Source organism: Hipposideros armiger, unplaced genomic scaffold, assembly GCF_001890085.2.
Source record: "Hipposideros armiger isolate ML-2016 unplaced genomic scaffold, ASM189008v1 scaffold_24, whole genome shotgun sequence".
Lineage (NCBI taxonomy): Eukaryota > Metazoa > Chordata > Mammalia > Chiroptera > Hipposideridae > Hipposideros > Hipposideros armiger.
The window spans coordinates 5,111,324-5,127,587 of NW_017731374.1; the positions used below are offsets into that span (position 1 = coordinate 5,111,324).

The 16,264-nt window shown below is 39.3% G+C and overlaps 1 protein-coding gene across 1 annotated transcript in view; it reads right to left on the reverse strand.

The window, feature by feature from the left end:
* The window catches only part of SUSD1 (sushi domain containing 1), a 129,241-nt gene that overhangs the window by 64,213 nt on the left and 48,764 nt on the right, over positions 1-16,264 (reverse strand). Inside the window, exons 8-9 of the mRNA XM_019635793.1 lie at positions 7,157-7,266; positions 4,188-4,380 (exon numbers count right to left, since the gene is read on the reverse strand). Coding sequence (XP_019491338.1) covers positions 4,188-4,380; positions 7,157-7,266 — 303 coding nt within the window. The remainder of the gene's footprint in view (positions 1-4,187; positions 4,381-7,156; positions 7,267-16,264) is intronic.

The window sequence follows — 16,264 nt, forward strand, 5'->3', positions numbered from 1 at the left end:
CGAGTGGCGTGTTGGTTAAGAGCTGGCTTGGGACACCAGCTCTGAGCAGCAGGGCCCCAGTTCGGATCCCACATGGGCCAGTGACACTGCCCTCTACAGCTAAAATGGTGAACAACAGCTCGACCTGGAGCTGGGCTGCCGTGAGTCGCCAGCAACGGCGTAGGCTGCAGTGAGGTTGCAGTGGGCTGCCATAAGCTACTGTGAGTGGCTGGCAGCTGGCGTGAGCTGCTGTGAGCTGCCGTGAGCAGCCATCCAGTGGCTGGCGACCAATCTGCCTCACTCAAGAAGAGCACATCCTCCACAACTAGACTGAAGAGCAAAAAGACAGCAACTTGTCTGTTCCCCTTCCCCAATTCCCCAACACTGTTCCCCTCCCCCCAATTCCCCAACACTGTTCCCCTCCCCCATTCCCCAATAAAATCCTTAAAAAAAAAAAAAGAATAGACTGAAATTACCCTCCCCCTCATCCCCAAAAGGTGCCCAGTTTTGGGTATTATTTTATCAAGAAAGGTCCTCTTGAAGTTTTAAATAGGGAACCTAGAGTAAGTATTAATGGGAACGCCTCAATAACTGGAATTGTGATACTATGAAGTTACAGAAAATGTGGACACATTTAAAAAGAGAAAGACTAGAAAGATCAGTGTAGAATTCTTCAAGCATCATTAGATTAGTTTTGAGGTGGCACTGTTCCTGTAGATGAAGCAGCAGGTATACCGCAGGTTAGAAGGAAGCCTGCCTGGGAAAATAGGGAGTTAAAACTTGAGGAGAAGCAATAGATCAACGAAGCTATATTAAGGAGGATCCAGGGAAGATGACAATAGATCAGAAACAGACCTGGGTTATAGGCTGAACTGTAGAAATACCGGGGATGCCCAAAAAATGTACACATTTTAAGAGATGTTATTTACTTTTCGAAGTTGAATTGAATTATGTAGCAATATGTAGTATGATGTGTGCTCAAAAGATGGCGTTAATCAAATGAATGCTAGCATCATTCATTGTATTACAACTTTAACAGTTTTTTCCTTTCTTAAAATGTGTATATATATTTTTGGCACCTTCTGCAAATACCGTCTAATGAAAGTAATGGTGGGCTGCGTTCATTTGTGGCAGATGCAGACCTCCCTGACAGAATCCAAAGTAATATGTTAGGAGAACAAAAATTTAAGTGTGAAAACAAAAAGCAAATACAGGGAAGGACAGTACTAAGACCTAGCAAAAGGTATTAGTCAGACCTGGGAACACAGAAGGAGCAGAAACAACTGGGATGGGAGTTTACAAGCTGAAAGCTCAGCTGGGCCTGCCAGACCAGTAGGAACACTCAGAGGGAACTGGAACACTGGGGCCTTATCTCTCCAAAGCAGAAAAGGAAACGGTGGCAGGAAAGAATGCTTCAGTCCCCATCACAGAAGCACAAGCCGTTCAAGTCTTAGAAGTTCAGTTCTCAGGAAAGGTGGGACTTGGGTGAAAAACCACTAACTTAGGGCACTTCCTGGACCTCATTAGACAAGTGAAAGCACAAGTTCCAGAAACTCAACAGCAGCCCAACAACCAGCTGAGGGTAATTCTCCAGGGGAGACAGACGTGAAACCTCCTAACCAGAAAGCAGGACTCATCAGCAAGGCATTCAATAATAGGAGCCCAAGGACCTCAGAGCTAAAATAATTCCTGGGGTCCTTGTAGAAATAGAGAAACTCAGAGGAAAGAGTGAGAAATTGGGGCTGTGAAGGGGGCATGCAAGACAATGCATGTCACTTGAAGAGTTTCTTACTATATTGTGAGGTACCCTACCCACAAAAAAAGGAGGCTCTTTCACTAAAGAGATAAAGATTTTTAGTAATGGTGGAGGGTGGGTAGAAATGGGACTCAAAGAAGAACCAAAAATGAAAAGGTTCTAAATAGGATGGACACCAAGAAAGACCTGGAGTCACCACTGCAAAGTTCTAAAATTTTCAAGGAAAGTGAATTTCCTTCCCTCCAAAGTACATGGGAAGCCTAGTGTTAGACTGAATCCAAGTAACCTCGTGAGAAAAGGTTATTTCCCCAATTAGGTTTAAATGCACAGACTGCTTGGTGAACTATAGAAGCTGAACTGTCCCTGTTAGACCAGGGGTCGGCAAACTTTTGAGACGGAAGAGCCAATCCTGTCCCTCACAACAATTTAAAAATTATCCAAGAGCCATAAATATATTTTTACAAATAAGGAAAGTTTAAAGTAATATTATAAATGAAACTATGATAGTTTTATTTTCATTTTCAATTTTACTTCACAGCCACATGTACGTACCCAAAGAGCCGCATGTGGCTCGCGAGCCACAGTTTGCCAACCCCTGGGCTAGACTATACTAACTACTGGCAATTTGGGGTCCGCATTACAAAGGAGAAGGCAACCATGAACTAAGCTTGTTGAACTTGATCCATGGGCCCCTGATTATACCCAAGCTATAGTTCAGACCTCATCTCCTACCACTTTGCTCCGGCCATACGGTGGAAGTTGCTGAAACATGGCAAGGACATGTCAGGCCTGTCTTAAGACCCTGTTGCTTGGTGTTCCCCCTGTGCATGGCTTACTCCTTCACATCCTTCAGATCTATGCCTAAATGTCACTTTATAATAAATGCCTTCCCTGATCATCAATTGTCACTCCCTTTGCCATGCTTTGTTCTTCATCTTTAATAGATGGAAGTCCCATCTATTGTAACATATGATGTATTTCCTTACTTGTTTCTCTCTCTCCTTCCCTAGCCCCTGACTCCACCTCCATGGCAGTGGGAACTGTTTTATTGCTGCTACATCGTCAGCTATGAGAACCTGCCTGACACATAGTAGGCAAGAAATAAACACTTATTAAATGAATACATCCAAGGCACTTGAAGTTTTTGCTCATGGTTCAAGGTTGACAACAGCAAGGTGGGTCTGGACTGACCATATACTAGGTTCTGGAAACACAATTTTGCTTTTTCTTTTTAATAACTAAATATTTAGTGAGAAGCAGTAGAGGTACTGATTATCAGTGAGGGCCCTGGAGCCAGACTGCCTGTGTTCAAAGGCCACTTGCACATCTCACTAGGTGTGTGACCTTGGAAAAGTTGCATAACTTCTCTGTGCCTCATGATCCTTATCCATAAAACGAGAATAATAGCAATGCCTGCCTCAGAAGTTTGGTAGGTTTGAGTTGACCCAAGGATAGCACTTCAGGCAGTGCCTAGCATATATTTAGTGCTCAATAAACATAGCTATTATTGTCATCATCATCATGGCATGCTAGGAACTGTTCTAAACATTGTACTTGTAACGTGTCATAGAATGATCCCTCAGAAGGTAACTAGGCCCAGGTGAAAAAAGAACACATCGAATCCATTGGCTGTTTTAAAAAATTGAGGTGACATTCACACAATATAAAATTAACCGCTTTAAAGTATACAATGTAATGGCATTTATTTAGCACATTGACAATGTTGAGCAATCACCACATAATTTTGCTTTGCTTTTCTAAGCGCAGCAGTGAGTATGGGAGAGAGGCCCCAGGAAAGCGGGAGCAGGACCTAAGCTATTCCTCCGCTTTCCCTAAAGAGGGCAGCCTCTCTGCCTGGTTGCCCATAAATTTGTAGGCTAAACCGAATGGATTAAAGAACAAAAGGAACTGTAGAGACTTCTGTCCCTGCCCACTAGGCCCCTCCGCAGCTTCCTCACAAGGCCACATGGCCTTTCTAAGGAACCTGACCTTCATCAGGCCACTGTTCTGTATGTCTGGCTAATGTGTTCACACGTGGTCCAGGCAGGAGGCCTCTTTGTCCTGCCAGTGCTGACACAGTGCAGCTCACATTTCTGATCTCCTGAAGTTGGTTCTAGTTCTTCATCTGATGACCCTGAGGACTCAGCTGTCTCAAATTTGGGGTGAGAGGTAGGAGGCCTTACAGTATTCTCAATCCATCACCATCAGGGAGCTCTGAGTAAAATAGTCCATTCTTGGTCTGTACCCTCTATGAGCCAGAACCCTCGTGGGGAAGGGCATAGGTGGTAAGATTCAGGCACTCTGAACCCCAAAGTTGGTAGTTTGTTAGAACTAGAACCTAGAACCGTCTCTTGACGCCCAGACTAGCACTCTCTATGCTCCCCCACACTGTACAACTCACATACTTCACTTGTTGTCCTGAGATACAAACTAGAAAGAAATGCACACCTACCTGCCAGTGCAGTTGTTATCGTTATTTGCACTGAGAGATGCTCAGGAGATCCCAGGAGGGTGATATTCACTGTGTAATCAGTTGCCGGGTACAGATCTAAACACACTACTGAAGTTTGTTCCCACGTCGTGAAGTTAAATGATGTTGCGTGATAAAAATCATTCAGATACCACCTTCGACCCAGAACTTTAACCTGTCATGCGATTAGAAGAAATCAATGCCTTCAATTTTCTGTTGCCTTGCAGATATCTAGACTATAAGCAAAAGACAGAGCAAGAAGGTTCCTTCTATTTGTCCTCACCCACCCAGAATTATTTTTAATACAGTTGCAGACTAAACGGAAAGGACTTTACAAAGTTACCTTACCTATCCTATTCAATGTCCCCCTCACAGAGCTACAGGACTAAGCTTAAAATGCATAACTTCATCTGAGATAAACAGAATGTCACGGTATTCTAAAGCAATCCCTTCATGCCCATCCAGTGATGGAGATTGCCCTGGAGCTACTGGGCAAAATTCTTTTAATTTCTTTCCATTCCTAAGGAATCCATAGACAAAGCTCATGAAACAGTTTTTAAACTTTAGGAGAACTACTCCAAATTATGCATTCAAAGCAACTGTGCAATGGTACTTTAGTACTTATTCCTTTCTAGTTGAGCTCTCATAAAAGAGCTTTTGTTCCATGGAGTCATCACACACGCTGTGAACCCAGTTCATACTCTATCCATTGCCAACTCAAGTCGTAGGTATAACATAGGAACTTATAAGGGAAAATGTATATGAAGGTCCCATAAGTAATATGATCAGGTTGATCAGTGTGTTTAGCGGGACATCCAAGTTTAGTGTTTCTCCTGATGCTCCTGTCATTGGCTTGCCCAACCCCAACCCTGACACAGGACTCATTGGGAGATTCCTCTCTCTCCCAATTCCTAGCACTCTCTTAGGGAACTTAAAGGTCCTTGAACACAGGCCATCAAAACCTGGCCTCAGGGGCCGGCCGAGTGGCGCGATGGTTAAGAACTGGCTTGGGACGCCAGAGAGCCCCGGTTCGGATCCCACATATGAGGGCCAGTGACACTGCCCTCTACAGCTAAGATGCTGAACAACCGCTCAACCTGGAGCTGGGCTGCAATGAGTCGCCGGTGAAGGTGTAGGCTGCAGCCCCTGTGGCAGTGGGTTGCCATGGGCTACCGTATGTAGCCAGCAGCCCGTGTGAGTGGTCAAGCAGCTGCAGTGAGCGGCCGTCCAGAAGCCGGCGACTGATGTGCCTCACCCGGGAAGAGCACAATGATGGTGCCAACTTGGGCCAGTGAAGCAATGTCCTCCACAACTAGATTGAAGAATAAAACGACAGCAACTTGTCTGTTCCCCTTCCCCCAATTCCCCAGTGCTGTTCCCATCCCCCAATTCCCCAATAAAAGTCTTAAAACAAAAAAACAAAAAACAAAACAAACAAACAAAAAACCTGGCCTCAGTGTTCCTTGAGCTCAATGCTATGAAGTTCTTCCACTGCACTTGAGCAACTCATATCCACAGCCACATCCTAGACTATGTCATCATTAGAGCTGCTCCACCAAATCTCCCAATCCCCAAGTTTATAGAAGAAGCATGGTATTTCATGGTTTTATTTTATTTGTTTGTTTGTTTATTTATTTTTGCTTACTAGTGAGGCATAACATGTTTGTCATGTTCTCGTATGTCTTAGCAATATGTATACATTCTCTTTAGCAAACTGCCTTTGAATGTTCCCTTTCTTCTGGATTGGTTAAGAGTGTTTCACATGTTACTTAAATTATTCTTTGTCTAACATATTAACAATAGCAATTTTTTTTTCAATTTAACTCTTTAATCATTTTAGTGCAGTGAAAAAATCATTAATTTTCTCAACCAAGTAGTTAACCAATTGTCTCAGAACCATTTAGTTCTGTACTCATGTGAAAAATCATTTTTCTTAAATTACTTGGGTACTTGAATACGTTTCTAGGCCCCGTGTTCTTTCTAATATGAAAATTTGAGTATTTCACTCAGTTGTGTAAAGTCTTTCAGTGCCTCCACATAAACATCAAAATAAGATGAAAACTCAAAGGCACAGGATGTAGAGGTTTTCACGATCTGGCCATTTTGCCTCATCTCTTCCTACTTCCCCTACTGTTCCCCAGGGAAGCCATCTTCCACGTTCTCTATTATCCAGTTTGCTTCTCTCCTTGTCCACTGTGCCCTTCTTCGCCTTCCCCCCACCTCTTTTATCTGGTTAATTCTTATTCATTCTCTATGACTCAGCACCATCTTTACTTCTTGTTAAAAAAAATTGTACCTGGACACACACACACACACACACACACACACACACACACACACCACCCTATTCTATTTATTTACTTTTTATGAAAGCATTCATTATACCATATTATAATTGTCTATCTGCCTGTGTATTTATATTAGCTTGCATCAGAACTTCCAGTCCTAATACATATATCTTTTGTAAATGATTAATTAATTTTAATTTAATACTTACTCAATTTACTCTCTGCCAAATGATTTGCTAGGCACTGAAAATACCTCAGTACCTGCCTGAATTTACTTAAAATTTTTCCTGATATTTGTAATGTTTAAAAAGTCAAGTTAAATGAGAACCAACAACCATGCAAAAAGTTTCTTAAAAACCCACATCCAAGTGTGAATGAATAATAAAATTAGCTGCAATTATTGAATACACTAAAATAAAATATAATATATGTGAAATACCAGACAGGGAAAATGATAGTAAGTCACCAAATATAGTGTTTTCCTTCAATTTAGTCTCTCATTGGCACCATCTCACATCACACATTCATCTCTAGAAACAAAAATCAAACCATTTAGAAGTTCATTTCATTAGTGTTTTTAAATACTTTGAATCCTCAGTTGGAGAGAACCCAAATTTTCAAGTTACACAATTCTTTAATTGATAACATAAGATATATTCTTACTTGGTACATTTGTTCTGATCCAACTTTCCTAGAATGCCTGTTCAATTTCAAACAAGCTTCATTAAATATTGAAATATTGAAAATTCCATCATCTTCTAAGAGATCATCTTCTAAAAGATAAGAGAGAACATACAGAAAGGTTGCATCATCTTAGCAAAACTGAAGCTTTGACTTCTGAAGAGAGACAGTAGGGTGTTGAATAACACGAGCATCACCTTTGGCTTCAAGTCCTGGCTCTACAACTTAACTGCATGACCTTAGCTGTCACTTAACCCTTCTGAACCTCAGTCTCCTAATTTGCGAAATCAAGTAATCCAGTTTGCTTTTCTCACCTCACAGGCAGTTGAAAGAATCAGATGAAGTAATGCATGTTTAAAAATTGCTGTCAGCTAATAAAGCTGTGGTATTTTTAGAAAGTTAATCTTGTCACTTGGACAGTCTGAAAGTAAAGAAGGTAAGCATATCAACAGCTGAAAAATCTGAGAATAAGGAAAAAAGGTGAATCAAGGTAAAGGTCACGGGATAGAACTCTCAGAGCAAGTGTTTCCAACCTAGGAGATGAGCAGGAAGTAGATGACAGGCAGGATGTTTGCTCTCACAGCATACAGCATTTCAAGAGCTACTCAGATGAGTACTGAGGCAGTAAAATAATCTGAAACAGACTCATTTCAACCACTGTACAGAAAAAAGGAATGTCATGCCTCCTGTAGTATAATTCATTCCTTCAATGTTCTGTTTTCTTAATGTAATCAAAAAGAAGAGGTTTGTTAGTAATGCATAAAGAAATCAGAGAGGATCCAGGAGCACCATGACTAATTTTCTAGGAAAAGCCAATTTCCTAACAAATAAGCAAATAAGCCTGTGGGTTTTCTACAAATGAGAAAAAGTTTAAATGTCCATCAGAGAGAAGCTTTTTATAACTACCTTTTATATGAATTTCTCCCCCGGGAATCTCTGTTACCTAAGAAGTAATAATGATAACAAATTATTTTATTCAAAATCAGAATTGTCCACAGAATTTTAAATATCACTGATACATGCAGCACAAGGCAATTAGCTGGGAGAAAATATTCTTGGATATAATTGGAAATGTAAAAATATGGTTATGAGAATTTGAAGACCTATCACATGTGTTCTCCTTTATCTTCACAACTTTTCTTTTAAAGATTTCATAAGGACATCGGAAACAAAACTGCCACACGTATGCAAATGATTTTGAGGCACACCAAATATATGTATGAAGAAATACCACACAGGGTCTATGTCTGCACACAAACAGAACTGTCTGCATCGTGCCCATCTCTATATGATTTTCCCATTTGTAGCCATTTTAATTGGGATTCAGGGGAAAATGGCAATGTGAACAAAGGCATCTGGCTTCCACTTCCCACCCCCAATCCGGAAGAAGTGACTGAGAATAGTAAAAATGGGTCAAAATTTGCATCTGTGTTGGAAAGAAGGGTCTGTTGCCACCACACACAAGGCAGAAACATAGAGATGTTTCTGCTTAGCACAGTGTGAAAGGCAGCAGGTGAAAAAAAGACATTGAGAGCTACTGCACAACATGCATCCATGCACAGGAGCAGATATGAAGTAAACTTGGACAGCTGTATTTTTTTTTTTAATTCACCAGGCAATCTAGGCAACCAGGATAAAAAGTATATGTACTACTATTATTATTGCTATTACTACTACTACTATTACTATAATAATAATAATAATAATAGTCCCTCCATAGCACACTGGAGATCTTCTAGGGGGAAGCCTAGGGACCTGGAGGTTCCACCAGCCTGGACTGTCAGGAGGAGGGACTTGGTTCTTTCCTGCCTCTCCAGGCTACACCACCACAATGAAGCCAGGCAATGATGAGCTGGCCTAAGAGCAACAACTTCACCAATCAAGATAGGAAAGTGCTCAGAAATAAAGCTCAGAGCAGCGGGCTGTCTCACAGCTGCTCCCCCAAAGGACACTTGGATGTCCAACCAGCAGTAAATCCTTCAAGATGTGATCTGAAATAAGCATACTAATATTATCCAATCAAAAGTAATCAAAGGGAATGGCATCCATTTTATTATGAGAGAAATATCACACCTAGATAAAGCTTTTATCTTCCAAGGATAAGTAATCTAGAAGGGGAGGTGGAGAGCCTGTGAAATGATTCTACAAAGAAGAGGGAGATTGTACTTAGGAGGCAAAGAATGAACATACTTTTGGGGGAAAAAGTATTGAGCAAATAATGGCAAAATTGGGCAATAATCTGCTTTATACTTTCAGTAAAAAATTTTAAGATAGATTCATGCAGATAAAACATGAGATAAGAGAATGCAATAGCAGAAGAAGACACTATTGGTTGAGAGTCAGAAATAAAAAGGGAACTAGATGACACAAAGAAACAAAAGAAAATGAAAGTGGAACAACAGAATTTAAAGTGCATTAGAAATAATAAAGATTGGAAATGTCAATGCATATATGCATAAATGCATACAGAGAACAAACTGCTACATACTGACAGAAGGCAGAGGAAAAAGACATGGATATAAAACAGGAGAAAACGAAAGACCAATACAAATACAGACAAATTCCACATAGGAGTATCGGAAAAGCCAAAATAAACATAAAAAAAAGAAAAGCAATAATCAGAGATGTAATTAAAGAAAATGTTCCTAATGTGTGAATAGACCAAATTCTGAAGATCCAAAAACTCACTGGGTACGAGAAAATGTAGTAAAAAAATTAGAATTAAAATTTAAAAAATGAACATTTATATCATCCATAAGTGAAGTTTCATGAGAAGGAGTTTCTGTCTCATTCACCATTGAAATCCCTATGCCTAAAACAATGTTAAACACATAGTAAGTGGTCAATAAACTACCATGTACCTGAATAAGTAATTAAAGTCTTCAATTTCACACATGAAGAAAGCCTATAGGCTAGCCAGGCTGAAAAATCAGATTATCTACATAGGATTTTTTTTTTCAATCACACCTTCTTCAAATTCCTCTTTCAAAATTTTAAATTCTCAAAGCCAATGTGAAATGCCTCCAGAATTCTGACAACAAAGCTTATGGCCCAGGAATTTTATCTTCAATCAAGCTCTCATTTACTTTCTGAAGTCAACAAAAAGACATTCTCAGATAATCATGGGCTCAGAAAGTATCCCACTCCTCAAGAGGAGAAGACAGAAATCATTGTGCAGAGAAATAAATAAAAATATAGAAAAAAAATTAGAGAAACTTCAGAATGAAAGGACTGGCAGTAAGCATTGAAACCATTAAAACATATACCAGTTTAAATAATTGTTGTAAATACTGCTATAAATCAATATGAAAATGAATTCCTTAAAGATGTAATACATGTTAAAAGTAATTAAAAGTAAGAAGCTGGCGATAAAATGCCATGTTAAAATAATAACATAAGAGAAGTGAGAGGGGAAGAAATAAATGAAGTAGAGAATACTAACTTCCACATCTTATTCAAGGAGAAGTTAACATTATTTCAGTCTTATCACTGGCAATCAGAGAAATACACATTCAAATAGGATTTTTTTGTTGTTCTTGGTTTTTGGATTTTTTTGACTTAACAGAAATTTATTTTCTCAAAATTCTGAGATCTGGAAGTCCAAGATGATTTTTTTTGTTGTTTTAAAATATGTATTGTAGAATAAAAGCAAAATCTATACTGTCTGATTCATTGAAAAAGAAAACCTGTATAGCAAAAAGACAGAAAACAATGGACATGGCTAAGTAGCTAAAAAAGAGAAAATAAAATACGATGACAGAAGAAAGGAAAACTGTATCACAAACAACACTAATGTAAATTGCTAAATTTACATCCTCAAAAACAAAACTTATCTTAAAAATGTTTCTTAATATATGTGGTCTCCTAAAGTACAATATTATCCAGATAGCTTTTAAGAAGCACAAAAGTGGGTGAAGGCGTACCATGCCAATAGAAGCACAAAGAAATCAAGAAAATCAATATTACTAATCAAAGTATAATTCAAGGCAAAAAATATTAAATCAAATAAAATAAGCCACTTGTTACTAGTGAAAGCATCTACAATTATGGTATCAGTCATGAACATAAATATCATGACATCAATATGTGTGAAACAAAACAATTAGAATTTCTAAGAGAAATTGAGAAAAGTGGCAATCCAAATAATTAAAAAACAAAAACACAAAAACAAACAAACAACTCACTCCCCAGAAATCCTCATTAATAGATCTAATTTGAGACTAGATCTAACTCTACCTACAAGCAAACACTCTGCTTTTTTTAAAAAAAAATTAATATTTCAATTACAGTTGACATACAATATTATATTGGTTTCAGGTATACAACATAGTGATTACACATTTATATAACATACAAAGTGATCACCCTGATAAATCTAGTACCCATCTAACATCATACATAGTTATTACAGCATTATTGACTATATTTCCTGTGCTGTACTTTACATCCCCGTGACTATTTTGTAACTACCAATTTGTATTTCTTAATCCCTTCCTCCTTTTCGCCCAGCCTCCCAACCCCTCTTCCATCTGGCAACCATCAATTTGTTCTCTGAATGTATGACTTTGTTGTTTGTTTGTTTTTTAGAATCCACATAAAAGTGAAATCATATGGTATTTGTCTTTCTCTGTCTTACTTCACTAAGCATAATACTCTCTAGGTCCATCCATGTTATTGCAGATGGCAAGATTTCATTCTTTTTTTATGGCTGAGTAATATCCCACTGTATATATGCACCATCTCTTCTTTATCCAATCGTCTATTGATGGACACTTAAGTTGCTTCCATATCTTGGCTATTCTAAATAATGCTGCAATAAACATATAGATGCATATGTCTTTTCAAATTAGTGTTTTAGGTTTCTTCAGATAAATACCCAGAAGTGGGATTACTGGGTCCTTTTTTATCTCTTGTTATAGCCTTTGTTTTAAAGTATATTTTGTCTAAGTATTGCTATCCCAGTTTTTTGTTTGTTGCATTTTCATAAAATATCTTTTTCCATCTCTTTACTTTTCAGTCTGCGTGTTTCTTTTAATCTGAAGTGAGTCTCTTGTAGGCAGCATATATAAGCGTCTTGTTTTTTTATCCATTCAGCCACCCTATGTCTTTTGATTGGAGCATTTAATCCATTTACATTTAAAGTAATTGTTGGTAGATGTGTAGTTATTGCCATTTTATTATTCATATTTTTCATCCTTCTTCTTCTTCTCCTTCTTCAAGAAGTTCCTTTAACATTTCCTGTAATACTGTTTTGGTGGTGATGAACTCCTTTAGCTCTTTCTTGTCTGGGAAGCTCTTTATCTGTCCTTCAATTCTAAATGATAGCTTCGCTGGGTAGAGTAATAATGGTTGTAGGTCCTTGCTTTTCATCACTTGGAATATTTTGTGCCAATCCCTTCTGGCCTGCGAAGTTTCTGTTGAGAAATCAGCTAATAGTCTTAGGGGAGCTCCCTTGTAATTAACTAATTTCATTTCTTTTGAAGCTTTTAAGGTTCTCTCTTTGTCTCTAACCTTTGGCATTTTGATTATGATATGTCTTGGTGTGTTCCTCTTTGGATTCATCTTGTTTGGGACTCTCTGTGCTTCCCGGGCTTGTATATCTATTTCCTTCACCATGTCAGGGAAGTTTTCCATCATTATTTCTTCAAGTAAACCTAAAATTCCTTGCTCTCTCTCATCTCCTCCTGGTACCCCAATGATGCAAATGTTGGTATGCTTGGTGTTACTCTGGAGGCCCCTTAAACTATCCTTATTTTTTTGGACTCTATTTTCTTTCTGCTGTTGTAATTGGGTGTTTTCTGCTGCCTTATCTTCTAAATTGCTGATTTCAACCTCTGCTTCATCTAATCTGTTGATTCCATCTAATGTATGCTTCATTTCAATTATTGTATCCTTTATTTCTGATGGTTCTTTTTTATATTTTCTATCTCCATTTTTATGTTTCCTATCTTTTTGTTGAAGTTCTCACTGAGATCATTGAGCACCCTTATAACCAATGTTTTGAATTCTGCACCTGGTAGATTGCATGTCTCCATTTTGTTTAGTTCTTTTTCTGGAGCTTTTGTTCTACTCTTTCATTATCCCCTCATTTTGGGTGCCTCCCTTTGTTTATTTCTATATATTTGGTACAATTTCTATGTCTCCTAGTCTTGGTAAAGTGGCCTTATGTAGTAGTGTTTTGTAGGACCCAGTGACACAGTCTCCCTGGTTACCTGAGCCGAGTGCTCCCGGTATGTTTCTTGTATGGGTTGTATGTGCTCTCCTGAGGTATGAGTCTTGATTGCTGTTGGCACATCAATGGGAAACCTCAGGATGATTGGCTATGAGGACAGGCCATGACTACAGTGGAGGAGCTGCTGTGCAGAGGGTGACCCTACAGAGCAGGATCTTTGTTAGCAGGACTCTGGTGCCTGCCAAGTCTGCCCTTTGAGCGTGTCAGTTGTAGAAGTGGTTGGGTGATGCTGTAGTGTGGTATGTGCTGGCCACCAGGTGTGTTGGTCCTGGAGTCCCTTGGGAGGGGGTGTGGTGTAGGCCAAGTTTAGCCAGTACCTGGTCCTGGGGCCACTTGGTATGAGCTACAAAGTGATCTGCAGATGATTGCCACTTGTGCTGAGCTTAGAGGTGGCTGAGAGAGGCTAAGCTGCGAACTCAGGCAGCCTACTGCTAGTGCTGGACCTTGGGATGCTTAGCAAGAGGTACAGGGCACACTGAAGCCAGATGCTGCTTGTTTGGGGTTTGTGAACCTTTGAAAGATTTTTAAGGGAGTCTGTAGTATGAGCCAAGACAGGCCATTTGTATGGAAAAGCCACTGAAGCAGCTTGGGTGGGCCTGACAGTTGGGTGGGGTGGGATCTCTGGGAGTCACCAGGGTGGGGTGAACAGTGTTAGCTAGGTTATAGAGGCTCAGATATGGTACCTGCCTCCACGTGCAGTCTGGGTGGTAGGAGTGCTCAACAAAGGAACAATGGCTTATGCCAGCACTTCTGTCTGGGAGAAAGCTGCCCCTTCAGACCTCACCTTGAAGTCAGACAATTCAGTTCCTCCCCGTATGTCCTTGGTGCCTTTCAAGCTGCTGTCCCAGCACTGGCATACAGCACAAGTGAATCCGTCATCAACTTACTCCTTTAAGAGCAATGCCTGGGACTCTAGCAGCCCTCGGCTCACTCGCCACCATCTCCACTAGTTTTGAAAGCCAGAAGTTGTGGGAGCTTCACTTCCCAGCACTGGAACTCTGGGCTGGGGAGCCTGATAGGGGGTGGGACCCCTCACTCCTCAGGGGGTGCCTCCGCAGACAAGATATCTCTCCCGATTTTAATGGTCACCCATGGGTGTGGGACCAGCCTGTTCTACGTCTCCACCCCTCCAACAGTCTCAACATGTCTTCTTCTATATGCCCTTGGTTATAGGACTTCTGTTCAGCTAGACTGCAGGCAATTCTCAATGATGGTTGTTCTGCAGTTTAGTTGTAATTTTGATGTGGTCATGTGAGGAAATGAGCACAGCATTTACATACTCCATCATCTTGACCCACTACCAATGCAAACACTACTTTTTAATCTAGCACCAACTAAGAAATTTCTGAAATTGGCCCAAATTACCAAAATGGGCTAAGAGTAAGCACCAAGAAAATGTTAAAAAAATCTCCCCAAATAATGCCAAAGTGTAATTAAACTAGAAATTAAAAACAAAGTATAAATTTTTTTAATACCACTTGAGTAACACTTACAATTAATCCCTCAATCAAAATAGCAAAAAAATGCTTTGAATGTTAGGATAAAGAGAACATATATTCACATACTCATAAAAAATTCTTTAGTCAAAGGGAAAATCAGAATAGCAATTATATCATGCCTTGAAAGTAAAAATAAAGAGAACATGTGTCAATGCCTAAGGAGTTCTGTCAAAGCCCAAATCCAGAAGAGGAAAAAAAAACATTAAAGACTTTTATTATCAAACCAGAAAGGATGGAAATAAGTTGACATATGCATGCAACTCAAGAATTTAGTAGTAGAATATAACCAACTTAAGAGAAGCAGAAAGAAGAAAATAATAAAAATAAGGGAGAAGTTAATGAGGTAGAAAAAAAAACAAAAACGATTTTAAAAACCACGTTTATTCTTTGGGAAAAAGAACAGTAATAAAACAGACAACCTAAGCTAAGCTAATCAATTTTTAAAAGAGAGAAAAACTAAACTATGAATAAGAATAACCTGGAGTTATATAACTTATAACCCCAGAAGAGTTGTAAACAAAATATTCCATATGACATTCTGTCAATATATTTAAAATCTCAACAAAACACTTTTTCAGGAAAATATAAATTATAAACATTGACTCAAGAAAATGTAGGAAAGGGCCGGCCGAGTGGTGTGATGGTTAAGAACTGGCTTGGGACGCCGGAGGGCCCCGGTTCGGATCCCACATATGAGGGCCAGTGACACTGCCCTCTACAGCTAAGATGCTGAACAACAGCTCAACCTGGAGCTGGGCTGCCATGAGTCGCCAGCGACGGCAGGTGGGTTGCCATGGGCTACCGCGTGTAGTCAGCAGCCAGCGTGAGCTGCCGTCCAGAAGCTGGCGACTGATCTGCCTCGCCAGGGAAGAGCGCAATGATGGTGCCAACTTGGGCCAGTGAAGCAATGTCCTCCACAACTAGACTGAAGAACAAAAAGACAGCAACTTGTCTGTTCCCCTTCCCCCAATTCCCCAATAAAAATCTTAAAGAAAGAAAATGTAGGAAATATAAACAGACCAAAAAAAAAATCATAGAAAAAATTGACAAAGATATCAAAGAGTTATCTCCTAAAAGGGGTAACATTTAAATGATCTTATGAGCAAATGTGTCAAACTTTAAAGGTAAGGAATAATTCCAAAATGATATAAACTTTTCCAGAGCATAAAAAAATAATACAGAAAACTTCCCAATTCATTTTAAGAGAACCAGCATAACCCTGGAAATGAAATCAATAATTAAATATGCAGGATCTAAAGGAAAATAATAATAAATCTTTACCAAAGCACATAAATAAACAGGGAAGACAAAACATAAGTAGATATTGAATAAATGTATAAATGTACCTTCTTCCCCACT